We start from the raw sequence: 27,993 nt of genomic DNA, 5'->3' as shown, positions 1-27,993 counted from the left end.
ATTGATACTATGCCCCTTGGGCAGTGCCAGAGACATAGGCTTGCACTGCCAGGGTCTCCCGCTAGTTCCCCGGAAGAGGGGAGCTACTCTAAACCCCGCTAGAGTGAAATTGTACTGGTGGGGTGGGACATGCTATCAGACCTGCAGAATTAAGTCTCGGGCCCGATAATCATAGACAAATAACATTAAAGATAGATTTAATGTACTTACCTAGTCTCCCACCGGTTTCCTGTGTGGTCCTGATCGTGCCTGATTTCCGGAGGTGGGAGACGTGCATGTGCCGGAAACGCATGCACAAATTGCACGAATCGGCAAACGTGTGCATCTCTCGACCCAGCACACCAAAACAATTAGCTGGTCGGAATGGGAGAATCACCCCCAATGTATTTATTCTTTACTGCCCATAATCAGTGTGCTTTGCATGGAAAAATGTGTGTCCTTTCTTACCTGAGAGTATGTATTCCAATTAATTAATTCAGCAGCAAGCTTTTGTGAGTTTAATATAAAGAAAGTGATTTCTCACATGCTAGTGTCGCACCCTTGGTCTCATAAAGGTAGGGCACTTTTACAGATCATGGCCATTCAGTACCTGATGAGTAATTTCTAGTCTGCATATGGCAGGCCTATGGTTTCTCAAATTGATTCAATGATTTATCCAATGAGGTTTGAAAATCATCCCACATGTCTAACAAATTTGATTGAATTTTTTGAGGAGTTGACAAGTTGTGTAGATGAAGGCAGTGCAGTTGATGTGGTCTGTATAGACTTCAGTAAGGCTTTTGACAAGGTCCCGCATGGGAGACTGATCAAGAAAAGAATTGACATGGGATCTAGGGCAATTTGGCAAATTGATCCAAAATTGGCCAAGTGGCAGGAGGCAAAGGATGATGGTCAAAGGTCATTTTTATGATTAGAAGCCTGTGAGCAGTGGTGTACTCCTGGGATCAGAGCTGGGTCCCTTGCTATTGTAGTGTACATTAATGTAGAGAACATGACCAATAATATCCCAAATGACACAAAAATTGGTAGTGTGGTAAATAGTGAGGAGGAAACCCTTACATTACTGGACAATATAGATGGGCTCGTCAAATGGGCAGAGCAGTGGCAAATGGAATTTAACCCTGAAAAGTGTGAGGTGATGCATTTTGGGAAGACTAACAAGGTAAGGGAATATACAATAAATAGTAGAAAGCTAGGAGATACATACATAGGACCAGAGGTCCTTTACTGGACATGATAACATGCTTAACCTGCACAAAATAATAGCTTGCAGTAATAATTCTTATTAGGCCTAAGTCCAATTTTTTTGGGAGAGACTGGAACTTTAATGAAGGTGTTAAAAGTTCTCAAAGAGAAAGACAAGTCTAATTTTGTTACTGTCAAATGTGAAATTATTTAGAATTTTTTCATTTGATTTAGAGCCTCATTTTCAACCTTACGAATTTTAGTTATTGAGAAAAAAATGATATATAAACAGTGACTTGCTTTTTACATATCACCTATAAGTTAGCAAAATGTCCCAAGCTACTTCATTGGAGAATTTTTTCAAAGTTTATTTACTAATGTCACAAATAAGCTGACATTAACACTGCAATGAAGTTACTGTGAAAATCCCCTAATCGCCACACTCTGGCGCCTGTTCGGGTACATGAGGGAGAATTTAGCGTGGTCTGTACACCTAACCAGCATGTCTTTCGGACTGTGAGAGGAAACAGGAGCACCTGGAGGAAACCCATGCAGACACAGGGAAAACGTGCAGACTCCGCACAGTCACCCAAGTTGGGAATCAAACCCTCACAGCGCCAAGGATCTGGATTCGATTCCAGCTTGGGTGACTGTGCAGAGACTGCATGTTCTCCTTGTGTCTGCGTGGGTTTCCTCCAGGTGCAATGGTTTCCTCCCACAGTCCGAAAAATGCACTGGTTAGGTGCATTGGTCATGCTAAATTCTTCCTCAGTGTACCTGTGCTTCTGTGCCGCCCAAATTTTATACCAAGTCAGATGAGGAGAAATAAGGACAGTTGACCAAATGCTTGGTCTAAAAACTAGTTTGAAAGGATATTAAAAAAGTTTTGATTACGAGTGATATTTGGGAAGCCAGTGCCTAAACTGGACAAATTGAATGATAATAAAGTAAATAGCATATTCCAGAAAGATTGTACTGTACTTATTGTTTGGAATGAAGCTTTGAATTTCAACATTTTTTAAACCTGTTAATTCAATCAGAACCTTTTATTTACATAAAGTACTTGTGAAATTGATTTCAAAAAGAAATTATAGAAATTAATTTATCTCTTAAGGGTAACATTTCTCAGTCTTCTTGCCAATTAGGTAAGACAGATCTCCATTTGATAATGCTGTAATCAAGTAGCTGGCAAGGAAAGTTTTTAAAGATGCATTATTGTAGTTAGAAATATTGTATTTTATGCATCTACATTTAAATGAAATGAAGAAATGGCAAGGATTTTGGACAAATATTTTGTATCAGTCTTCATGTTAGAAGAAACAAAAAGCATCTCAAGAATAGTTGAAAATCAAAGGGCAAAAGGGGGAACTTCAAACAATCATCTTCACTAGAGATAAAGTACTAATGTGACTGAAAGCTGACCAGATCCCGGGCCTGCAGCCTATGGTCTTAAAAGAAGTGACGGCAGAGGTACTGAATGTATTGGTTGTAATATTCCCAATTTTCCTAGATTCTGGAAATGTTCTGGTGGATTGGAAAACTGCAAATGCAACACTTCTTTCCAAGAAAGGAGGGAGACTGGAAGTAGGAAACTATAATTGGTAAAATATTGGATTTAATTATTAAGGAAATAGTAACAGGACATTTAGAAAATCAAAATACAATCAGGTAGGGTCAACATCATGAAAGGGAAATTGTATTTGATACATTTATTAGCATTCTTTGAGAATAAGCAGGATGAATAAAGAGAAAGCAGTAGATGTTATTGATAAGGTGCCACAAAGTTATTATATAAGGTGCTGTAGGTAATATATTAGTATAGATAGAGGATTAACTAACCAGCAAGAAATAGCAGGTTTGTGATGAATGAATCATCTTCAGGTTGGCAAAATATGACGAGTGGGTGCCACAATGTTAGGGTCTCAAGCATTTACAATTTACAATTTATCTTTCTATTCAGAGGCAAGAAACAATATGAAACTAAAAATGGCCTTTATTGCAAGGGGATGGTGCATAAATGTTGGGAAGTGTTGTTACAACTGTGTGGGGCATTGTTGAGACATGGCAACTGGAGTACTGCATATATTTTTGGTCTCCTTATTTAAGGGTATGTATAGTTGCATGGGAAAGAGTTCAGAGAAGGTTCACAAAGTTGATTTCTGGGTTGAAGGGATTGCATTAGAAAGAAAGGCTGAGCATGTTGGGCCTATACTGATAAGAGTTTTAGAAGATTGAAAGATGATCTGATTGAAATATATATAATTCTAAGGCATTTGACAGGGTAGATGCTGAGAAGATGCCTCCCTGCATGAGGGATCTAGAAGTAGGAAATCAGAGTTTCAAAAGAAGGGGTGTCCCATTTCAGATGGAGTTGAGGAGGAATGTTGTCTCACAGAGGATAATTATATTTTGGAATTCGTTACTCCAGAGAACAGTGGTGACAGGGTCTGGCTAATTTAGACATAATTTAGACAGAATTTAAGAACATAAGAATATAAGAAATAGGAGCAGGAGTAGGCCATCTAGCCCTTCGAGCCTGCCCCGCCACTCAATAAGATCATGGCTGATCTGAAGTGGCTCAGTTCCACTTTCCCGCTTTCTCCCCATAACCCTTAATCCCCTTGCCTACCAAAAACCTATCTACCCGTGTCTTAAATATATTTAGCGAGGTAGCCTCCACCACTTCAAGGGGCAGAGAATTCCAGAGATTCACCACCCTTTGAGTGAAGAAGTTCCTCCTCAACTCCATTCTAAACTGCCCCCCCCTTATCTTGAGGCTGTGCTCTCTAGTCCTGCTGTCCTTTCTGAGCGGGAAGAATCTCTCTATCTCTACCCTATCCATCCCCTTCATCATCTTATACGTCTCTACAAGATCCCCCTCATCCTTCTAAACTCCAACGAGTATAAGCCCAGTCTATTCAACCTCTCTTCATAGTTCAACCCCCTCAACTCCGGTATCAGCCTAGTGAACCTCCTCTGCACTCCCTTCAAGGCCAAAATATCCTTGCGCAAGTGCAGCAACCAAAACTGCACACAGTACTCCAGCTGCGGCCTCACCAGTGCCCTGTACAGTTGCAGCAAGACCTCCCTGCTTTTATATTCAATCCCCCTCGCTATGAAGGCCAGCATCCCATTTGCCTTCCTGATCACCTGCTGCACTTATAGGCTGGGTTTTTGCGACTCATGCACAAGGACCCCCAGGTCCCTCTGCACCATAACATGCTGCAGCTTTTTGCCCTTTAAATAGTAATCCCTCCTACTATTATTCCTGCCAAAGTGGATAACCTCACACTTCCTAACATTGTACTCCATCTGCCAGGTCCTCACCCACTCGCTTAGCCTATCTAGATCCCTGTGCAGACTTTCCACACCCTCCACACAATTTGTTTTTCCACTTATCTTTGTGTCATCAGCAAATTTCGATACCCTACACTTAGCCCCCTCCTCCAGATCGTCTATATAAATGGTAAATAGCTGAGGCCCCAGCACCGATCCCTGGGGCACTCCACTAGTCACCAACTGCCAATCCGAATAGCACGCATTGATACCTACTCTCTGCCTCCTATTAGACAGCCAATCCTCTATCCACGCTAACACCTTAACCCCAACTCCATGCCCCCTAACCTTCTGTAGCAACCTTTTATGCAGCACCTTATCAAACACCTTCTGAAAATTGAGAAACATCACATCCACCGGTTCCCCTCCGTCCACCGCACTAGTCACATCCTCACAGAATTCCAATAAATTTGTCAGACACAACTTCCCCTTAACGAATTTTGATTTACAAGACAGCCAATGGTTATCAGCCATTTGGAAGGTGGATTTAAGGCTGCAATCAGATCACCATGATGTTATGGCAGAGCAGGCTTGAGCAGCCAAAAGGCCTATATCTGCTCTTATTTCTTATGATCCAACGGAGAAATTGTTTGATGTTTAAGGTTATGTTTCAAATTGAATGAAAAAAATGTTCTTTAAAACGGGGATCCATGGTTTGGTTTACTTGCTTTAGTTTATGTAATGCAGGTTAGATATGTACAGATTTTAAGATTATACATTTTTTAAGTTTCCTGTGAAAACGTCGATTTTTTTGGCAATGTTGAACTGGCTCCCTTTATTTATCTTCTGTGTGGCTCAGTAACGCAATTCTTACTCACATGTACCATTTACCCTACATGTCTGATAACAACAGCCATATGTAAAAGGAAACTAAAAAATGAGCTACAAACTGAATACAATGTCTTGCCTAGATGTCAAAGCAACAAGTTACATGATTATAAAGTAGAAAGACTTGTATTTACAAATGCTTTTCATGACCACCAAATGTCTCAAAGTGATTTACAGCTAATGAAGTACCTTTTGAAGTGTAGTCAGTCATAATGTAGGCAATAGGGACCCAATCTATATCCAGCAAAGTCCCACAAATAGCAATCATAGAATCATAGAACTCTACAGTGCAGAAAGAGGCCCTTCGGCCCATTGAGTCTGAACTGACCACAATCCCACTCAGGCCCTACCCCTATATCCCTACATATTTTGCCCGCTAATCCCTCTAATCTACCCATCTCAGGACACTAAGGGGAAATTTTAGCATGGCCAATCAACCTAACCACACATCTTTGGACTGTGATATGTGATGTGATAGTGACTAGGTAATATTTTTGTATGTTGATTGAGGGATAGATATTGGTTAGGGCATCAGGAATAATTCCCCACACTTTTCCAAAGCCATGCCATGAGATCCTTTACATCCACCTGAGCAGGCAGAGATGAAGGCCTGGATTAAATGTTGCCCGGAAGACAGCAACTTCAGCAGTGCAGTGCCTTCTGAGTACTCTGCTCAAGTGTCAGCCTTGATTTTTGTGCTCAAGTCTTTGCGCGGTACTTGAACCTGGAACTTTATTATTTAGAGCTGAGATTATTGCCAGCTGAGCCATGGCTTGGCGTTCCACCATCTGAGGTAGTGTGATCTCTGTGACAAAATTCTCCAGGCTTCTGTGCATAGCTTACCTCAGCACCTGTGAAGAGTTCCCATTATAGCTGGTCGTTCTGGGACTTACTGTTAAAAATATGTAGTTTGCTCCTAAAAGTCATAATTGACTCCCCTAGTTTCACAGACTGCTTCCATTGAGCAGTATCCCAATAAAAGAACAAAACTGCATTTCTGTCACACCTTTCATGACTTCAGGGCATCCCAAAGCACATAAAGCAAATTCAGTGCTTTAGCAGTGTGGCCACTGTAATGTCAGAAATGTAGCAGTTAAGTTTTTTTTGAAGTTGTTGGTTAAGGAGTAATGATTGACAGGACAGTGGGAGAGTTTCCATGCTGTTTTCCAAACTATGCCCTGGCAGCTTGTACATCCATCCAAGCGGAGTATATGGAGCAGAATTCTCCCATTTTGAGACTAAGTGCAGAGGTAGGCGGCTCAGTTGTCACCTATCCCACCAGCCAGAATGGTGGAGCCGCGCACCAGATTCTGCACTTGGAAACTCATTAATTATGCACAGGTGAGTTCCCCTCTGACTCAGTTGGCAGTTGATCCGCCCGCCTGCCTCAGCTACAGGTTTGAAGGTCCCTCCGCCATGTTTAAGTAACAGTCCAGCACAGTCCTGTCACTCACTCCAGCCCGCTTCACCAGACCATGCAGGATGTCAGCAACCTTCCTCCCCCCACCCCCCGCCCCACCTGGATATCTACCTACTGTGTCTTCGTGCATCCCTTTACAGTAAACAATTTCATATCCTTTGACCCCCTTGTTTGTGAGCTCTTTGCGTAGTCTTGTTGAGGTCCAGATTCCCTCCCCTCAGTCTTCCTCCTGCCTTTCATTGTTAATCTTAATCCACCTCCATGCCACTCTGCCTACCATCATGAGTCCTCGCCCTTCCTCTCCCCACTTCCACAGCTCTTCTTCCACACTGCCTCCTCACTTGTCTTCATGAGACCATCCCCCCACTCACCCACAACATGTCCGGCCTCACCTCATGATCCACCCAAGGTTGAACTTCAAATCTTTATTGGGGCGGCAGCATGAGTCCCACAGCACAGTGCTTTCCAGGTAGACACTGGTATGCGGTAGCAAGTGCAAAGAGATCTCTGTACTCTGCAAACTCAGGTGCAGCACTGATCTGACTCAGTGACACAAGAGGGTCCATGAGTACAGCAGCATAATGTTGTCGATGAAGGCCAGCTTGGCACAGGGATGGAGGCAGGAATCAGTCTGTCCCAGCAGTGTAGTGAACAGTGCATCAGGAGCAGTGCAGTACTATGGCAGAAAGTTGTTGCATTCACCCCGAATGGGGGCAGCTGTTTTAAGGAGCATTGATGAGATGCAAATGAATGCAAGAGGAATGTGCACCACTTATTAGTGGAAAGAGCGACCCACTATTAACTCACCACTGGCAGATTTGCAACAGATTTTATGCCAGCTTGTTTCTGATTTTTTTTGGCTCCTCCCAAATTTTCTGTGCCCACCCGCCACCAAATCTGCTGCAAACTGGTTGAGAGAATTCCACCCATGGTCTTAGTTTAGTGTCCCATTCTAAAGACTGCACCTCTGATAGTGCAGTATTCCCTCAGTACCACACTGAAGTGTTTCAGCCTAAATAATGTGTTCACATCTCACACGTGGGACTTGAATCAACAAAATTTTTGATTCGTATGTGCAACCACAGAGTTAGGCTGACAGTATGTGATGGGTATGGTGATTTTTAGTTGTGCATGTGTATTGTCCTTCACTGAAAAAACCCTGGTGATCTCAGAATTCACAGGAAGCAAACACTGTCTGCATGTATCACTGATAAACTTTATCCCACATTTTTTAATAGTATCTCTCTGCTACATTAAGAAAACCCCTTGCATAACCTCAGCTTCACCATGAGCAATGGCTATCTCTACATACTTATTAACTCCAGTTACTTGGATGAGTGCAGCTTCAACAAAAAATGTCATCCAATGCAAAGTGGCCCACTTTATTGGCACCCTGCCCACATTTATTTCCTCCAATATATATTGGCAGCAGTGTGTGCCACCTAGCAGATGCACTGCAGCAACTCATAAGGGTCCTTTGACATCACCTTCTAAACCTATGACCTCTACCGCCTAGAAGGACAAAAATCATAGAATCCCTACAGTGCAGAAGGATCGAGCCTGTACCGAGAACAATCCCATCCAAACTCTATCCCCGTAACCCCACATATTTACCCCGTTATTCCTTCTGACACTAAGGAGCAATTTAGCATGGCCAATCCAACTAACCCACTTACCATTGGAGTATGGGAGGAAATCAGAGCACCTGGAGGAAACTTACACAGACATGGGGAGAATGTGCAAACTCCATACAGTCACGCAATGGCGGAATAGAACCTAGATTCCTGATGCTGTGAGGCCGGAGTGCTAACCACTAGCAGTAGTTGCATGGGAACACTACCACCTGCAAATTCCCTCCAAGCCACACATCATCCTGATTTGGAACTAAATCGCTGTCCTTTTCTGCCACTGGGCCAAAATTCAGGACCTCCCTTCCTAATAGCACTGCCAATGTACCTGGATCTCATGTACTGAAGTGGTACAAAAAGGTGGCTCATCACTGTCTTCTCTGTCGCTGGTAGCACAGTGGTTAGCACTGCTGCTTCACAGCTCCAGGGACCTGGGTTCGATTCCCAGCTTGGGTCACTGTCTGTGTGGAGTTTGCACATTCTTCTCGTGTCTGTGTGGGTTTCCTTCGGGTGCTGTGGTTTCCTCCCACAGTCCAAAGATGTGCAGGTTAGGTTGATTGGCCATGCTAATATTGCCTTTAGTGTCCTGAGATAAGAACAAGGAACAACACAGCACGGGAAAGCATGTGTAGGTTACAGAGATTAGTGGGTAAATATGTAGGGATATGGACTTAGGGTCTGGGTGGGATTGTGGTCAGTGCAGACTTGATGGGCCAAGTGGCCTCTATCTGTACTGTGAGGTTTCTATGATTTCTCAAGAACAATGAGGGATGAACAATAAAAATGCTGGCCTAGCCAGCAAAGCCCAGATCCTGTGAACTAATAAATTTTTAAAACCATTAGTTCTATAGAGGTGAATTAGTAATAGACATGTTTCCTTGATGCATTTCAAAGTAGACTATTGCTGTTACATTGTTAAAATGTTTCTTTGTCCAGTGAAACGTGGCACCACATTGAGGAATGACTCCTATCACAGAGCCGTTTTACTTGTATAAAATAATTGGGTTGCCTGTACTGCCTGTAGGAATGAAATGGTGGTTAGCACTGCTACCTCACAGTGCTAGGGACCCGGGTTTGATTCTCACCTTGGGTCACTGTGTGGAGTGTGCACATTCTTTATGTGTCTGCGTGGATTTCCTCCGGGTGCTCCATTTTCCTCTCACAGTTTGAAAGACATGCTAGTTAGGTGCATTGGATATACTAAATTCTCCCTTAGTCTACCCTAATAGGATGTGGCTACTAGGGGATTTTCACACTAACTTCATTGCAGGGTTAATGTAAGCCTACTTGTGACAATAATAAATAAACTTTAAACTTTACTGGAAAAATAACTACCTATCTGCAATATTGTTTATGCTCTGAAAATGCTGAAAAATATAATCATTTTCATGGTATTGCTATTTTTAAATGAAATCTTATTTTCTTCAGTCGTGAACATTTTCATCTGCTCAGGCAGTCGTATGAGCAAAGTCAACTTTAAGTACCTGTGAAAACGATAGTTGTGCTGGGCCTCCAAAGCACCTGGGGTTCCCAGCAATGTACTAACTTTCAGAATGACTCCTTCTGTTGCATATACTGTACCCATTGTATTGGGGTAGGTAGCCACATAGTATTGATTTATTATGTACTGCAGTGGCTATTTATACGATACTGTTTGCCTTCATGTAGCATTACATCAAGTCTTTTGTTCCATCAGGTAAAGTTCTTTTGGTTTTCATTTGGGTAGCACAGTGGCACAGTTGTTAGCACTGCTGCCTCACAGTGCCAGAGGCCCAAGTTTGGTTGCAGCCTCAGGTCATTGTCTGTGTGGAGTTTGCACATTCTCCCCAAGTCTTTGTGGGTTTCCTCTGGGTGCTCTGATTTCCTGTCCAAAAATGTGCAGGTTAGGTGGATTGGCAATACTAAATTGTCCCTTAGTGTCCAAGATGTGTAGGCTATGGAAATTTTTAAAAAAGTTTATTTATTAGTCACAAGTAAGGCTTACATTAACACTGCATTTAAGTTACTGTGAAATTCCCCTATTTGCCATACTCTGGCACTTGTACGGGTCAATGCACCTAACCAGCATGTCTTTCATATTGTGGGAGAAAATCAGGGCATCCAGTGGAAACCCACGTAGACATGGGGAGAACGTGCAAACTCCACAGTGACCCAAGCCGGTATTCGAACCTGGGTCCCTGGCACTGTGAGGCAGCAGTGCTAACCACTGTGTCACTGTAGCAAGGTAAATACTTGAGGCTACAGAGTTAGGGCCTGGGTAAGATGCTCTGTTGGAGAGTCGGTGCAGGCTCAATGGGCTGAATGGCCTCTTTCCACACTGAAGGGATTCTATGACTGAGCATCTGTACCATTGAAGATATAAACTAACTCTTAAACTGCAGTGAGTTAAACTGAGATTATTGCTAAGCGAACAGGACTCATCGAATTAATTGGTCAAAAGCAATTTTGTGTTCTGATATGTTTCTCTGTTATTTGACGTTATTGTGTCAAAATTATTAAAAATAAAAACAGCAATTAAAGTTGTTTTGAGACTGAAAAGGTATGTTAAAAGGTATAATAAGCAGGGGTCTAAGCTTGCTTTAAGGTGGTGAAGCTCAGTAGCAAAATCAGCCATCTATGGAAAACTCACTAATCCAAAATCTATGGCAGTCAGTACACCAGGGTGCTTAGATGATTAGCTAGCCAGTTTGGTTTACAAATGGGTTGACATTCTTCTCACTCAGTTCCATATGTTCCTGCAAGCCAATGTCTTGATACATCCTGGCTGGAAAAGCATCAGGAAACAACTTCTGAATGCTGCATGTTTTACAGTTGGTTAAAGTTCAGCTGTACCCATGTACATTATTGAGTATCCTTAAACTTTGGTTCTGCCAACCTGCACCTCTTAGGTTGTATAGCACATGGAGAAAGTGTGGGCTGCTTAATGGAACAAACAGAACTATTAAATGCAGGTGTAAATCTCGTAGCTGCCTGTTTTGGAGCTTCTTAAACAAGAGTTTCCACATGTCAGACATCTGGCTAACCAAAATCAATTAATTTCATTTAGTGAAAGTATCTGTTCCAATTACTATTAATTATATGCTCCTTCAGCCAATATGTTGCAGCAGTACCATTGTTACTCTGGAATCATACATACTTCAATGTTGTATTCCTTTTATGACATACACAAGATCAAAACATCATTAATCGAGTCATAAATCACCTTACTCCTGGATCCCTGCCAGTTTGGACGGGTAGGCCTGATTCTGTTTTCACTCTCACAGACCATTTTCTCCTATTCCTTTTCTGAAAGCGTTGACTACTCAATTGGTCACAATCTCAATACGCGCTTTGGACTCTCAGGTACTTTACCCAGGTTCAAGTGAGGGCCAATGCAAATTCCTACCATATCCAGTGCCCACTCCATACTGTCAGTAGTGGCTACTGGCTGATATCCTGGACCATAACCCGTGGGTGGCACAGTGACAAGCACTGCTGCCTCACAGCGTCAGGGATCGGGTTTAATTCCAGCCTTGGGTCACTGTTGACATGGAGTCTGCATATTCTCCGTGTCTGCATGGGTTTCCTCCGGGTGCTGCGGTTTCCTCCCACACTCTGAAAGACATGCTGGTTAGGTGCATTGGCCATGCTAAAATTCTCCCTCAGTGTACCCGAACAGATGCTGGAGTGGGGGTATTTTCACACTAACTTCATTGCAGTGTGAAACTAATAAATAAATTTAAAATAAACCAATCTTCCCAGCCTTAACCTTGTCCCTCTAGCCAGTTTTGTGATCATCCCTGTTGAGTTATGGAAAGCCAATCCATGTCTCTTCCCTCTCATCTAATTCTTTACATAGGCCTTTTATTCCTCAATTCTTCAGAACCATGGATTAGGAGGAGGAACAAAGAAAGTGATGCTACCAGTTGTTTGGATTTGTCTGCCTTCACCTCCCATCAACTATTTTGCCAAGCCTTATCAAGTAATGCACAATAAAAGTGCAACTTGAACACTGACTCATTTAGTATTTCGTTTTACTGTTGAATTCACTTTCAGTTCTCACTTTCGAAATTAAACTTAATCCCGTGTGAGTTAAACAGAAGAGTTATTTCTGTCCTACTTCTCTTACCCATTCCCCCAATGGTTAAAAGATGCTACTGATTGAAATGTGATTCAGAATGACAAAGGTCAGAGAAAGCCCCCCTATTTTAGTTCACAGTCCTTTGACTGCGAGCATTACCCAACCCCAGGGAAATACAAATTCCCCCTCCAGCCAAGAAGCTGCTAGGAAGGCTTACCCTCCAGCCAAGCTGCAAGCCAGTCTTACTCTCCAGCCTGGGGACAGGAAACCAATGGGTGGGGGTATGAAGCGGGTGGAAAATGAGTCGGGCTTCGTGACACGAACAATGGACCATTGTTCATGTCGCCAAGGGAGGGGGCACGGGAGGAGAGACTAGGGAAGTGGGCGTGATGTGGAGATGCCGGCGTTGGACTGGGGTAAACAGTGGGTGTGGCCAGGCGAGTGGGCGGGGCGAGAAACGTGTCCGCAGGTTTATCTGGGCGGGGCTACAGGGTGGCTAAAGGAGGGTGTGGTCTGGTAGGGGGCGTGGTCAGCATGAGTGGGTGGGGCCTTGTGTTCACAGGTTTGTCCGAGCGGAGTGGGCGGGGCCGTGGGGGAGGGGCAGTGAGTGGAGCCGCCGGGCCGGCAGCGGGCATTTAAAGGGCCCGGCACAGCAGGCAAGGGGCTGGAAAAGAGAGGATTGTGCGAACGTGACAGGGGCAGGGGGGGTGGGGGAAATCGCAATCCAAAGCAAGTGAGTTTGCATTTTAATTTATTATTGTTATATATAGAAAAGACAAATAAAAAATAATCTACCTCAGAGGGCAGGCGGGGAGGTTGATATGTTGATGTGTTAATTCATTGGGGGCAGTGCGGACAATCGGGCTGCGGTGAGAGGAGCAGACAGCGGGGCCGGGAGTCTCGTTAGCGGGCACCGAGTGAGAGAGCGGCCGCAGCCTGAGTGCGCCCCGGGGGGCGGGGGGAGGAGGAAGATGCACACCACCCAGAAGGACACCACCTTCACCAAGATCTTCGTGGGCGGCCTGCCCTACCACACCACGGACGCGTCTCTCCGCAAGTACTTCGAGGTGTTCGGCGACATCGAGGAGGCGGTGGTGATCACCGACCGGCAGACGGGCAAGTCCCGCGGCTACGGCTTTGTAAGTAAAGGGCGAGCGAGCAGAGCCTGAGCTGGCAGCCCGGTCACATTGACAAACAATTGCTGATTGAATGATGCTCGCTTCCCACATGGCTGTTTTACTGATGCCCGGGTTGTGTGCCGGCTTCTCTTTTTCTTTCCCCCTCCTTTTCTTTTTCCCCCTCTTTTGTTGTTTTTTGTTTTCTCTCTCCCGCGCCCTGGGCTTTCACAGGTGACCATGGCAGACCGGGCAGCGGCGGAGCGGGCATGCAAAGATCCCAACCCCATCATAGACGGCAGGAAAGCCAATGTCAACCTGGCTTACCTGGGGGCCAAGCCTCGCATCATGCAGCCAGGTAAGTGTGTGTGAGAGCGTGTGAGTGTGCGTAAGAGCCATAGGAGAGCAAGATAATCCCCTCAACATCTCCCACCTCAGAAACAAATCACCCTGTATCCCATTGAAAAAGAAAATGTCATGAGAAAGGAAAGATTCATGTTAGCAAATGACGCTGCCACCCACATGTGCCTCCAGGTAGCTGCTCAAAGTGATGAGCAGCAGTTGGGAGACGATGTTTCTAAAATTTATTTAATGTCACAAATAGGCTTACATTAACGCTGCAATGAAGTTACTGTGTGTGTGTGTGTGTGTGTGTGCGCATCAGATTTTATTCCTGTGCTCGCCCAACTTCTCTTTCCATTTCTAACCTTGGCTTCTGGCTATTTTGACAGGTTTCGCTTTCGGAGTGCAGCAGATTCATCCAGCTTTCGTTCCCAGGCCATATGGGTAAGTGCCGCCGCACTCCTAGCAACAGTTCAGAACCGGGTTTCCGCTCCACTCACAAGGCAGATATGTTTTCTACTGTTAACGCCTTCCGACTTCTCCGAACTGCAGTTGAGCAAACTGTTCTCAGCGTTATCCTTTAGACCAATAGACGCTTGAAAGCGAATCTGTGCCTGATTAGCTAACTATCTATCACAGGCTGTAGTTTTAACACCCATAGTCAATGACTAACATAAACTTTGGAGAATATAAAAAAAGCTATTGTGCTGTGCAATCTCTCAATGAGTCAAGTTCTGAAAGCGAGTCCGTTCATCCAACCGGCCACCCAGATAAAATACTTTACGGTGCTGTACATTGGTGTTATTTACGTATTTTAACAAATCGACTTTGTGCCCGCTTTTGGCTTGACTCAATTCTATGTATTTCTTTCTGATCTGACAGGGGTCGTTTACAGTTAAGATAACATGATGATGAGAGAAGGATTTGATGATATGAGGTGGAATAGTTACCGAATGAGCAGATCTTAAACTGTAACCAGTAAACTCAAACACACAAACAAGCTAAAAATGGTGATTAACTGTTGCATGTATGTTATTTCTTAGAGTGTAATAGAGTTGCGTGTGCTTTTACTTTTAATGAAGTGGTGTTTAGAGCTAAACAAGCAAACTGCGTGCTTTTTAATGAAGAGAGCTGTAGTGAGGACTTTTCTGGAGTTTTCTTTGTTGAAGAGTGTTGATTTGTTTTGCCATTTGGGAGCAAGGGGTCCCACTTTATTTTGCTTTGTTGCTCTAGCCTGATTTCCAGTTTAACAATTCAGTTTCTGGGTTGTAGTGAGTGCTAAATTCTGTGTGACTTTATTTTTGATTACCAAATCAACTCATCGCGTGCATGTTGCGATGTTTATTTATTTTGGTTTGGTTGCTTTTTTAAATTTTTCTTTAACACTAGTACTTCCATTCTATGTTCTATGAAGTCATGGGTACAGTACTTAATAATTATCCACAGCATCATAATTGAGTGCGATCTCCAAGTGCTACATTTTCTAAAGACGTTTTTGTTTGGTGTGCCCATCTAGTTTTAGGCTGGGTACCATGTCATGGTAGCGTTAGGTGGAAGATATTTGTCAGAACATCAGTACACTTAGCCATATCCCGAGCTTTCTCCTGTAGATTAGTTCATTAAAAAATGTGTTCTAAAATGCTTTTGAATCCAGAATCTTTAAATCCCTGTAGTAATTTTGTTCCAACATTATTTGCACATTGTCTTGGATGTGTGAATTTTGTGTCGGGAGGGAAAGCTTTATTGTAAGATATTTTCTTCTTTTACGAATAATTGTTGCTCGACTTGTATCACAGTCGTGTAAACAGTAGCTCAAAAATTGCAAAAATAGAAAATATGCACAACTGCAAGCCCCATAGTGAACCGGGTGCTGCACTGTATACATTTAAAATAGGTGTGCGCACAGTTTGTCTGCTAATCTTTTTTTTTCTCTATGAATAAATGATGACACATAACAATAAACTTAGTAAATAATGAATGAGTCATGCAATAATGCAGGTGGAAAATACCAAGTCATTCTTAGTTTTGAAAGGCAGCATAATTATTTCATTGTACTGGCTAGTTTGAAGGACTCATCTAATTTTTATAACTGCAGACCTAGGTTAACACTCGCAACCTTCATGTGAACTTGCCTGTCCAAATCAACCCTATTTGCGACAATTATTTTAGTAAAGCACTTGACATGATATAATCTAAGATTCTTCGAAATCCTATTATTCCACCTAATTATGGTGATGTTCGGAATTTGAGGAAAGCCAATCTGAATGGATCATTTTCGCTGACTGTATATTGAGGCCGTAAAATTGTAAACATTCGACATTAAGACATTCAACACAGACTACAAATCAGACACTTTTTGATCAGTAGCCTTGTGGACTGCACAAGAAAAGTTGCTCATTTTGCCTTATACAGACATTCCTTCTCTTTAATAGATCCCTTTAGCAGAAGATTAAAAATAGAGTGGGGAGTCATACTGCAGCCTGTCTTGTCACTCATCCAGCATGAAATGGCACGGGCTGGGGAGTGTGCTAAGAGTTCCCATGACTTTAAAAGAGAATGACCCTTGGGAGCTCAGGTTTCACGTTCCAGCACCTGTTCGGTTTTCTGTGGATTTCAACCAGAGGCCCAGCCACTACCCTCCGCCTCCCCCCACCCCCATCGAACGCAAACACACATAAATAAGTTTAAGTGTGATGAGGGAGATACTTTATATACCAGTATCTGAACACAACAAGTCATTTCCAAAGATTTTAATTTATGTATAGGATATAGCAGCATGGAAAAAAGTGCAAAAGATATTTACGGGGATAATACCTGATCTGAAAGAGTGTAAAGAAAGATTGAACAGACAGGGGAAGCTAGTTAAGCATATGAGAGAGAAAGAAATAGAAACAGATGTTAACAGGGTGAAGTGAAGTAAATAAGAGTGGGTGGAAGCTTGCGTGCAGCATGAATTGTGACTGGGCTGAATAGCCTGTTTCTGTGCTGTTAGTTCCATGCATAGACACATGAAAAACAACAGATTTGAATAAATATATCAACCTAGAATTAGGTGAATTGCAAATGTAGAATTATTTGAGGTAATATGTTTACATGTTTCTCTCAAATTCTGAAATGTAAATCTATTATTAATTTTAAGTTATTAACTTTGTAAAACTCTGGTAACGACTGGATATGATACAGAGCATTCTTAGGTATATAGATCACAGTAAAAAAAAGTTTAAAATTTTGGTAGGTGATGGGTCTTATGATAGCACTTTCATTACATTTCACAAAAAGATGCTTCCTTATCTGTTTCCTTTCACAATGGGCATTTATTTAGTACCCACTGACATTTGTTGCAGTTTTTCTATGTGATAACTGGTAGCATATTTCACCAATGTGGCTGGCTAAAAATTTATAAGGGTGATTACTTTTAATGAATTTATTTTCTCCTAACCGACTGCAAATAATATGGAAATGATGGGGGGCAGGGTGGTGGGGCTGGTGGTAAGCAGACTTAATTCTCATAAGTGGTATGCCTAATTTTAGCATATTTTAACTCGCCTCTTTCAGTTGCTTATGGAAGTACCAATGATCAGCTATGCTTGCTGATCATCAATCAGAGCTTGTTAGGCTGGAAAACCTTCATGCAAGCACATTATAGGCCATTTGGCCCATTCACTGTTTACGCTTAATACGAGCCCATGACCAAGAACAGAATACATGGCCATAGGGGCCAAGTAGTGCAATGAATAATAAACAGGCTGCAAAGCAGAATAGTGATTAAAGGCAGTTATTCAGACTGCCAAAAGGTAGGAAGTGGTGTTCCGCAGGGATTAGTGTTGAAGTCACTGTTGTTCACCATTTATATAAGACTTGGAAATCAGAAGTACGATTTCAAAGTTTGTAGATGACACCATATTGAGATGCGTAGGTAATATAGAGGAGGACTGCAACAAAATACAGAAAGACATTGATAAACTTGTGGAATGAATATATCATTAGCAATGAATTTCATCTCAGGTAAGTGTGAATTGCCGCAGGTTGGTAGGAAGAATAAGGAAGCCACCTACTCCTTGGGAAATAAGTATCTAAGTAGGGTAAAAGAGCAGAGATATCTGGGCTACAAATGCCCAAATCACTAAAAGTAAATGACACAAGTGAATTAATCATTGTAAAAAAAGATAACAAAGCATTGAAGTTAATTTCTAGAGGGATGGAACTGAAAAGCAGAGAAGTTATGCTAAACTTGTATACAGTCTTGGTTACACCACCATTGAGAAAACTGTGAATGGTCATTATATTACAGAAAGGGTACAGAGGCACCAGAAAATATGCAAAAAAAACTAGAATGATGCCAGAACTGAGACTGGAGCTTCTTCCTCTTAAAAACAACCAAGGGGTAACTTGTTAGAGGTCTTGAAGATTATTGATAAACATTTCTATTTGCAGGGGAGACCAGAACTAAATATAGGGCAGTCACTAATAAATCCAACAAGGAATGAGGGGAAACTTCTTTACCCAGAAAGTGGTTACAATGTGTTTCCACAAAGTAGCTGAATAGTAAAGATGCATTTAAGGGGAAGCTGGATAGTCATACAAGGGAGGAAATGATAGATGAATATGTTGACAGGGTTAGATGAAGAAGGCTCGCTTGGAGCATAATCACTTGTTGGTCCAAATGTCCAGTTTCTGTGCTGTTAATGTTATGTACCTACCCATAGATACAACTGGTTTCGATTTGAAGCCATTTACTGGTGTTCCTTTTAATGTTGATGTTAGGGGAAAGACCCCAAATAGCTGATCTTCAACAGCCAAAAAGATGTCAAAATGAACAGCTTCATATGAAATAGCTCAGTTCTATCATATACTGAGATTGATAGGAATTTGGTAGGAGATGAAATAAAATATTTTAGTTCATTTCAAGGGATTGCATGAAGGCAGTCTATTTACTAAACATACAAATTGCATTTACATAGGTTAGCAAAATAAACCATCACAAGGTGCTTCACAGGGACAGAGAGATGGAGACACTGAGAGATTTGGTGAGAGAATTTCATGCTTAGGACATACAGAGCTGAAATCATGGCCAGCAAGCTTAGTGTGATGGAAATCGGAGAAGTAAAAGCGACCAGAATTCAAGAGCATAGAGATCTCAGAGAGTTTTCGGGACAGAGGCAGTTGCAAAGCTGAGATGGTCCATGACCTCAGATGAGACGTTTAAAGTCTAGACGTTGCTGGACTGGGAACAAATGAATGTGAGGGAAAATAAAGATGGTGGATGAATGGTCTTGGTTGTTGTTATGGGCAGCAGTTGTTTCGGCAAGCTCAAGCTAGCAGAGGGTGCCGGGGCAGTTCCCTCTTCCACCATGCATACTTCTTAAGATCCTAAACGGTTATGTCACTGTTTTATCAGCCCAGAGTACACTAAGTGAAAGGGCAACATTGGTCTCCTTTATTTGTAGTTCAACTGTCAAATGACAGCCATATATAATAATGTGACAGGACTGAAATGGAAGATATGTTTTATTTTGAAAAATATTTTGCCTCCAGTTTTGTTGCTCGAAGATAAAGTGCATCCATAATTTAGTAGGAATAGTGGTGAGGTGCAAGTTGAAGTCCAACTGAGAATGAAGGGTTTGAAGAAAGAGATCAACTCTTTTAGATTAATTCCACAGACATTTGTAGTGTTGTGCATGAAGAAGGTGTCCTCCACCTTGTAAAAATCCCAAAAGGTTGAAGGTATGATCACTCTAGAACAGATTGTATCCAGGGAGATTTGTAACTCACTTGCTGTTGCTTGAAGTAATAATCAATGGTTAGCTAATTGGGGAAATATTGAGAACCAGCAGTATCTTGTTATTTACGGAAGTTAAATACAGTTGTAATCAATTATGGGTAAATAATTGCACATGCTGTGAGATTGACTGGGTGGAGCAATGATTGCCCCAGACACTAGGGGCAGGCTTTTTCCAACAGGCTTCTGAACCTGGCCGTCAAGATGAAATTTGTGTCAGACCTCAGTACTAGGTGTGAAACAATCACTATGATTTTCTTTGGGCGGGGGGGGAGCAGGGGTATTTAATGGCTAGAGGGAGAGTAGGCATCCAATTAAAGACAGCAGGCAAGCTCGCAAAATTGGAGGCTTGAAAGCAGGATGCCCTGACAGGTCAGAGAGAGACTGCTTCAAAATGGAAACATCCACTCTCCAACATCTTTCAATAAATTTAAAATGGAGTTAAACTGGCCTCCTGTGCCTTTGGGGACCTGGAGGCCATCTGGAAAAATCACAATCAGCTTTAATAGACTGTAAACAACCTCAATTGGAAACCACCACTTCTGGCTCACCCCCAATTACACCTGCACAAAGATGGCCTGGAGAAGGATGAACTGCTTTATAGGCCAGAGACGTTAATTTTAGCATCCAGTCACTTCTAAACTCTAGTTTGTGTTGGTAGTTCTTTGTAATGCAAGAGTATTATTTAATGATGAACAAATTAGTTTTTCTCGCAGTAACTATAGGTAAGGGGCCGAGATTGAATCTCAGCAGGGCATCTCTTTTATTCATTAACAAGATGTGGACATTACTAGGAAGGTCAGTATTTTTTGCCCATCCCTAATTGCCCTTGAGAATGAACCACCATTTTTGTAGTAACTGAGTGACTTCCTGGGCCATTTCAGAAGGCTGTTAAGAGTCAACCACATTGCTCTGGATCTGCATAAACCAGGCCAGATAAGGGCAGTAGTATATTTCCTTCCCTAATGAACATTAGTGAACCTCATAGGCTTTTCTGGCAATTCAGTTATTTCATGGTCACTATTGCTAGCTTTTTTTAATTCCATGTTTTATTTTAGTAAATTGAATTTAAATTGCCCAACTGCTGTAGTTGGATTTGACTCCTATTTTCAAGTCATTAGTTGAGACCTCTTAATTACTGGTCCAGCAATGTAACAAATGTGCTACTGTACCCTAATTTGAACACTTCTGTCATTATTAAATACTAAGAAAGATATTGCATTCTATCTGGGGTTAGGAGGAAAGAAAAATTTGCCCATAACCGGCCCCATGTTACATACATCTTCCGTCCTTATGACCACCATTGGCACAATCTTGGCCAACCTGCAATCCAGCCTATACCTTCCTATTCTTCAATCAAAGACAGTAAAAGGTGGTTGTGATCAGTAAACATCTGTTTTTATCCAGTATGTACAGGTGAATTTATAAGATTTAATTTTATCTCTACCTCTACAATGTAAGACCATCTTTAAATCCAGTTTTGTTATTCAAGTTGTGCCTTCCTTCATATTGAGCAGATTGTAAGCCATATGTTTAATGAGGTAAAATCCAATGTGCCTAAGTGGAAGGTTCGTATGATTTAATAGATATTGAATATGATTGGTCTTTGTTTCTAATTTGGGTTCCTGAAGTCTATTTAGAACTATTCATACTATAGCAGTTCAATTGCTGCAATTATGCATAAAATGAAAGATCACTTAAAATTAAGGGAAATTTTACTTAACTGGAATGAAGCCCTCATGTTTCAGATTGTAGGGGGTTATAATAATGCCACTGTGCTTTGCTGCAATTGAGGTTTGCAATGAAAGTTGTTGGTCAAGAATTGTAGAATAATCAAAATAGATTTCTGTTATAATTTTTAGTACATTTTGTCATAGTCATCATATTCCTCAGTTAGAAATTGTATAATAAGTTTTTCAGTTGATAATTGATGTACTTTAAAATCCCGCAGCATCTTTATTCACCAAGAATCTGGGTACTCATCTGTTCTTTCTAAAGTGAACCTTTTACACTCCTTGATTTTTTTTCCACTTTGGCTTTTTATTACACATGGAATAATGCAATAAACTGTCGAATTATTAATTTTGAAGCAAGAAGGAAATTGCTTCTTCCAATATCCTAAAACTTGGAAAGGAAATGCCATTGTGTTTCTGACAATAGCACTTTTACTGAATTGGATTTGCCAGCTAACTCCCAATCATCTTTTCAGTTTATCCACATTTAGCAATAATATGGAGCTGTCCTTCAGGAGGAAAACAGGACAGCCAATTGTACCATCAACTTCTACCTAACTGCTAAACAGCATGAAAGAAAGAAGCTATAATTAACTGTGGACACAGGTGTTGCAACATATCAACTAATACGAGATGAGTTTCTCCAAGTTTTATCTAGCTGTTTGGTGATTAAGTCTGCTTTCAGGTTTTAATATTTAGTTCATACTGATAACTAATAATTCAGGAAAGGAAGTCTGAACTAATGAACATTTTACTAACTGACGTGGAACTTACACATCACGGCTGAAGAACAAGCAGAATCACCGGATTGCTTGAGCGCCTGACTGGGCACTGTCATTTAAACAGTGCAATCCCATAGATGGTAGAACACCTCAAAAATAGTTTCTTTAAAGCTAGATCATCTATATTGTCTTTCTTTTAAAACATACAGAATTTTTCAAAAGTCTCTGCAGCCAACTTTCGACCCTCACTGTGACATGTCTTCCTTTCATCCAATCTCTTTGTCTTTTAGTGTCTTTTTTCTTTTGCATGTCATTAGGCGGATCGTTGCAAGCCAGATGATGGGGTCCAGGTCTATGTGTTTTCATTTTGCTCAAGGACTTCTTCCTGCGACCTTTTCCTAGAAAGTAATGCAATGCACATGTACTGGACTTCAGTGCTGTGATTTTAATAGTGTTTGTTGGGTCTCTTCTGGAGCCTCGTTGGTGACGAGTGAGAACCTCACTAGATTTCACGTGTAGAGTGATCTTGCAGTGTGACCATTTGTTTATCACCATGTGGCCTTTGTTTGGTACTTTTAATTTTTTTTTGTTTTTTGCCTGTGTTTTACTTTAATTAGGGTGATGGGGTTGTGAATCTGTGATATGATATTAATGAGTGCCGAGACTGCATAGCAACACATAGGGTTGCCATGATATATTCATAACTATTGCAACCAAAAATATGAAGAGACGTTGCCCTGCAAAATGTGACAGTGAAATTTTGTGAAAAGAATTCAAAACATTTTTTGAATTTTTAGGAGCTATGACTAAAAACCTGGTACCTAATGAAACCTGGTGAAATGTTTACAATTTTCTCTGCATTATCACTGACTTCAACTTGTGCAACTAGAATAGAATCCTATCTCTTATGATTAACCGCTTATGTTTGTAAATTTGCAAAATGTTAAAACTTGCTTTTTGATATCGAATATTAATTGATACACAAGTGTTTTCTTTCACTAGTTTTAGTCACAAATCATACTGTATCTAGTTGGCAAAAATTTTTTGTAAAATTTATTACACTTGTAAAGGCCCTTGGGCATTCAAAGATTAGGCTGTGGTTTAATTAAGCCTTTGCTTATTGTGGCAACCCTATATGCACAATAACAACTAGAATCTTAAAGACTGTGGACAGATTGAGTCAAAAGTAATGCTGACTGTTTCTTTACTGGTGTTTTCTTCTTTCTTATCCCACAGGATCCCCACTCATTACGTTTACCCACAGGCCTTTATGCAACCTGGAGTCGTCATCCCACATGTCCAACCTGCAGCCGCTGCGACCCCTTACATTGACTACACAGGAACTGCCTATGCACAGTACTCTGCAGCCACAGCTGCGGCTGCCGCCGCCGCCTATGAGCAATATCCATTCGCCGCCTCCCCTGCTGCTGCAGCAGCAGCTGCTGGTTACGTCACCGCCGCCGGGTACAGTTACGCGGTGCAGCAGCCCATGCCCAGTGCAGCTCCTGGGGCTGCTGCTGCCGCGGCCTTCAGCCAGTACCAGCCACAGCAACTGCAGACGGACCGCCTGCAATAACACTGGGACATTTAAAAATAAAACTAGAAGTGCACACTACTTTTAGAATCAGGAGAGCAACCATATATTCCAGAACTCCCCAACTAGTTACAACCACAGCACACAACAGGAATGGACATGGGGTGGGGGAAAAAAGTGTACTACTTTCAGATTGCAAGGACAAATATTTTTGCAGCTTTTGATTACTACAAACAATTGTGTTATATATACTGTCGTAGCACAAGAAGATGGAATAGCAGAAAATGCTTTTTTGTTTACGATCAAGAAAAACTTTTAAGATGCAAATCCAAAGCCTTCAACCAGCCTGCAATGTTCATGTATTAACAATGGGACATAACATAGTATAATTGTTTTGTGCAAACCATTTCTTCATCAGGGAAAATGCTGCAATATTTTCAGCATGTAACTGCAGGAGCTGCATGCAATACATTGCAACATGCAATAAGAATAATTTAAAAATAGATGAAATGTGCACATCAGGGGGTTAATGAGATACAGAGACAGTTCTACATTAGAGTAACGACTACCGTTTCAATTTCAAAGCACTGAATGTCATACTCCTTTTTTTTTAACTCTGACCTATGCAAAGTATTTGAGATATTTGAAGTCTCTCTCGGGCATCGAACAATCAAAGCATATGACCATGTGGCATGATGGACAGGCACCGACATTATTTATTTTTTAAAATATATTCTTCCCTTCTATGCATGAATGGAACTCTGAGCAAGTGATCTGGATTTAATGGACAGAACAGCTGTGCGGACAATTAATAAGGTAGACAGTTCTGGAAATACACATCACTTGTGCGTGTTTGATGACCTGTCACATTTTAATCCCCCCCGTCCTGTTTCACTTTTCGGGAAACTTTAACTGCTGCTGTCAGCACTTTGGATTCTGAAATCGGATCAGCCCCTAACAATAACAGTCTCCTCTTTCTGTTTTATTGCATCTGTCCATGGTCATTGATTGAAAGCAAAAAGGAAAAAAAAACAGTGAATTTTATTAGTCATTGGTCGAAACTGTGCCTTATAAAAATATTGTAATACTATTTTAAAATTATTTATTGTAAATGTTTTTACAATCTGCGCACTATGGAAGGGGACGTAAGTGCGCAACTGTGTATGTATTCAGCTCATTGCAATAAATTATTAAGTAGGTATTAGTTTAGAATGTTAGACCATATCAACCTTCAAAATGTAAACTCCAGTTTATTTAAGATGTTTCTATGACGCACTATTCAGTGGTATTGTTACCTTGACATTTGTCAATTTTAGGATATTAAATTAATATTTACTCAAGGGTTTTTTTTCGTAATGTTATAAGCTGTACACAGAAAGACCTCTGACTTTAGGAGTTTAGAAATGTCTAACTTTTGGATTTATGTTGAAATATTTTAAACTATTATTCTGCCTGGTAGAAAGTTGTAATTGCTGCTCTGTAACCTGTTTCAAATTCTCAATTGCTTGCTGACTTCAATGTTTTTATTCTATGTATGCTGCAAACAGGTGAATATTCTAAATGTAGATTTTTTTTTATACTTGAAAAAAATCTAAGATTTTCTTACAAGGGAAAGACAAACGAGCATTTTGAAGAAGTTTTTCATGTTGCTGAACAAGTTTAATTATTCAGGCAATGGTAGCTAATATTCTACAAACTTTCATCTTCGATGCATAAGTACTGTTGCCTCCATGTTTCTATAACCATGTAAACTGCTTTATAATATATCATCATTCACCTCTACTAAATACATTCAAAATAAAAAAAATTAAAAACCTGGAATTCATGGTATTTGTTTTACTGACAGTTTGAATTCTGACTTGGATTTCATTTGTATATGTAAGTATTCCCATTATCACTAAGCTGTGGCTCTATGAAATGCGTCAAAAATAGTCCACAACAAGTAAAAGAAAACTAAAGGGTACAATTTTGATTTTGGGTGATTGTGTAAAACAGATGATATCGATTCAGCCATCACAGGAAGTCAGTGGAAGTTAAAATGTGGATACATGTATAATAAATACCTGAATTAATATCTATTTTAGATTATCAACCAAAGTCAAAGTTACGCCGAGAATGTTTGGGGGCTGGTTCTTTTGGTCAAAGGCTTAAAACAGGTGCTAAATGGTGCAGTGTGAATGCGATTAGCCTATCTGAAAGTCCAGGTTTAGCACTCAATTTTGGTTTTAATTAATAGTCACTGTAATTTCTATTTGTCATAGAAACGTAGTAAATAGAAACAGGAGCAGGCCATTTGGCCCTTCGAGCCTGCTCCGCCATTCATTTTGATCACGGCTGATCGTCAAATTCAATATCCTGATCCCATTTCCCCCAATATCCCTTGACTCCTTTAGCCCCAAGACCTATGTCTGAATGTGCTAAATAAACACTTGCAGGTTTACACACAAATGACAATTAAATGCAACTGCTGTGGAACAGTAAAAACAAGGCTCCTTGTACCCACATGCACTCAAGATGTGGCATGCTCATGTTGGTACAAAGTGGCACATTGCAGCATGGCTCAGGGATCAAGAAACAAGGTGCACATGTTCTCAGATGTCTTGGTGGAAGAAATTCAGAATAGAAATGAGAAATGAAGACCTGTAGCAGTAAGTGTGCATGGGTTGCGGGTGGCGGTGGGGGGGGGTGGGGTTATGCAGAAGGATGCCACCCTCTCCCCTGTCTTGCTGTCCTACTCGGTCCTGCAGAGCAAGTGCTGCTCTCCTGGCCTTATGTCCCCCATACAATTCTTTGTCCAAACCAAGGAGGTCCACTAGCATTTTACAGCCAATTAAGATGTTTTTCTTTTTGAAACGTAGTCATTCTGGTAATGTCATTCTAATAATGTAAGAAAAGCAAGAGCAAAGATGCACCAAGCAAGGACCTAAAAAAGTAAGAGATAATGATCCATATGTGACATTAGTTAGAAGATGAATATTGGTCAGGGTACTGGAGACAAACTCCCATGAACTTTAAACTAGTGTCGTGAGATCTTTTATATCTACCTGACAGCACAGATGAGACCTTAGTTTGTCTGACATTACAGTACCTCTGGCACTAAACCAGATATTGCACTAGGGTATCAACTAGATTATGTGCTCAAGTCTCCATTTTAGTACATATATGTTTGCAGGGCACTGTGGTATTCCAGAAAAGACATTAACCACTTTCACATAAATAGGTTAATTTCTGTGTTGAAAACGAATCTCATATTTAACATTATCCATTAATATCAACAATGCTAATTTCCAAACTCATATCTTTAATAGTGTACCATAATATATATAAGTGCTCAATGCCAAACAATGCATGTAGTGAGTTAAACTATCTCAAGACATTTCTGATGCTGAGGAAAATCTAATCTAGGATAAGTTGATAAGTAAGAAAATGCAAATCCAGATGATGGCTAAAGCTTTACCCTACCCGTCATGGAAATTGGAGTGGGCAAAGGATGGTGCATGGGAAGTTCCGTTAACCTCAAGTGGGATTTTACGGCTTTACATTTCACTATACAAAATATATATTTTGTTAGCTCCTTATCTAAGAAAGGATATAATTGCCTTAGAGGGAATGCTTCATAGGTTAACTAGTCTGATGCTCGACATGAGGAGATTGTCCTCTTAGGAAAATTTGGGTAGACTAACCCTATGTTTCCTGGAGCTTAGAAGAGAGAAAGACAAGTTCATTGAAGTATATAGAATTTTTAAATGGTTTGGCAGTATAGCTCATGGATCAGAATATCAGAATAAGCGGTCAACCATTTAGGACTGAGGTGAGGAGAAATTTCTTCACACAAATGGTTGTGAGATTTTGGAATTCATCACCCCAGAGAATTGTTGGGACACTGAATCCATTCAAGACAGATCAATAGATTTTTAGATATTAAGGTGATCATGCAATAATGGGGGAGTGTGGAATAGAGATAGATCAGACATGATTTTACTGAATGATAGAACAAGCCTGAAAGATCAAGGTTGGGGGCGGGGAGAGGTGATTCTCTCAACCTGCTGCACTGCTTTAGCATCGCAATGGGCCAGGAGTTAGAGGCTCCCCTCTGTGAGCCATGGCCTTTGGTGCAGTCTGATTTAAATATTTAAATTACAATCTCCATCTCATTAACGGGTCCAGGATTGAAGTTTCTGGGCCACAAAGCCTCTCCCCACCCCTGCCAGGAGTGGTTCACTCCAGTGAGGTTTACAACTGCTCCCCACAAAGAGGGAACAGGTGGTTGACCCCGCTGGAGGGAACAGAGGCCATTGACACCTCTCCAGG

At 41.2% G+C, this 27,993-nt stretch overlaps 1 protein-coding gene across 2 annotated transcripts in view; it reads left to right on the top strand.

Annotated features, from left to right (window-relative positions):
- Positions 1-25,503, top strand: part of rbm24a (RNA binding motif protein 24a) — a 36,636-nt gene extending 11,133 nt beyond the window's left edge. Inside the window, exons 2-5 of one of the 2 annotated variants that reach the window (XM_080204167.1) lie at positions 13,308-13,596; positions 13,807-13,930; positions 14,304-14,358; positions 23,385-25,503. In XM_080204167.1, the coding sequence (XP_080060293.1) occupies positions 13,429-13,596; positions 13,807-13,930; positions 14,304-14,358; positions 23,385-23,724 (687 nt within the window). In that variant the 5' untranslated portion in view covers positions 13,308-13,428 and the 3' untranslated portion in view covers positions 23,725-25,503. Of the gene's footprint in view, positions 1-13,164; positions 13,597-13,806; positions 13,931-14,303; positions 14,359-23,384 lie in introns of those variants that run through there. The other variant, XM_080204159.1, reaches the window with a different exon arrangement.
- Positions 25,504-27,993: the final 2,490 nt, after the last annotated feature.

The sequence above is a fragment of the Carcharhinus amblyrhynchos genome, chromosome 2 (assembly GCF_965287045.1).
Source record: "Carcharhinus amblyrhynchos chromosome 2, sCarAmb.v2.hapA, whole genome shotgun sequence".
Classification (NCBI taxonomy): Eukaryota; Metazoa; Chordata; class Chondrichthyes; order Carcharhiniformes; family Carcharhinidae; genus Carcharhinus; species Carcharhinus amblyrhynchos.
The sequence above is the reverse complement of the archived record's forward strand: the minus strand, read 5'-3'. Positions and strand labels throughout refer to the sequence as shown.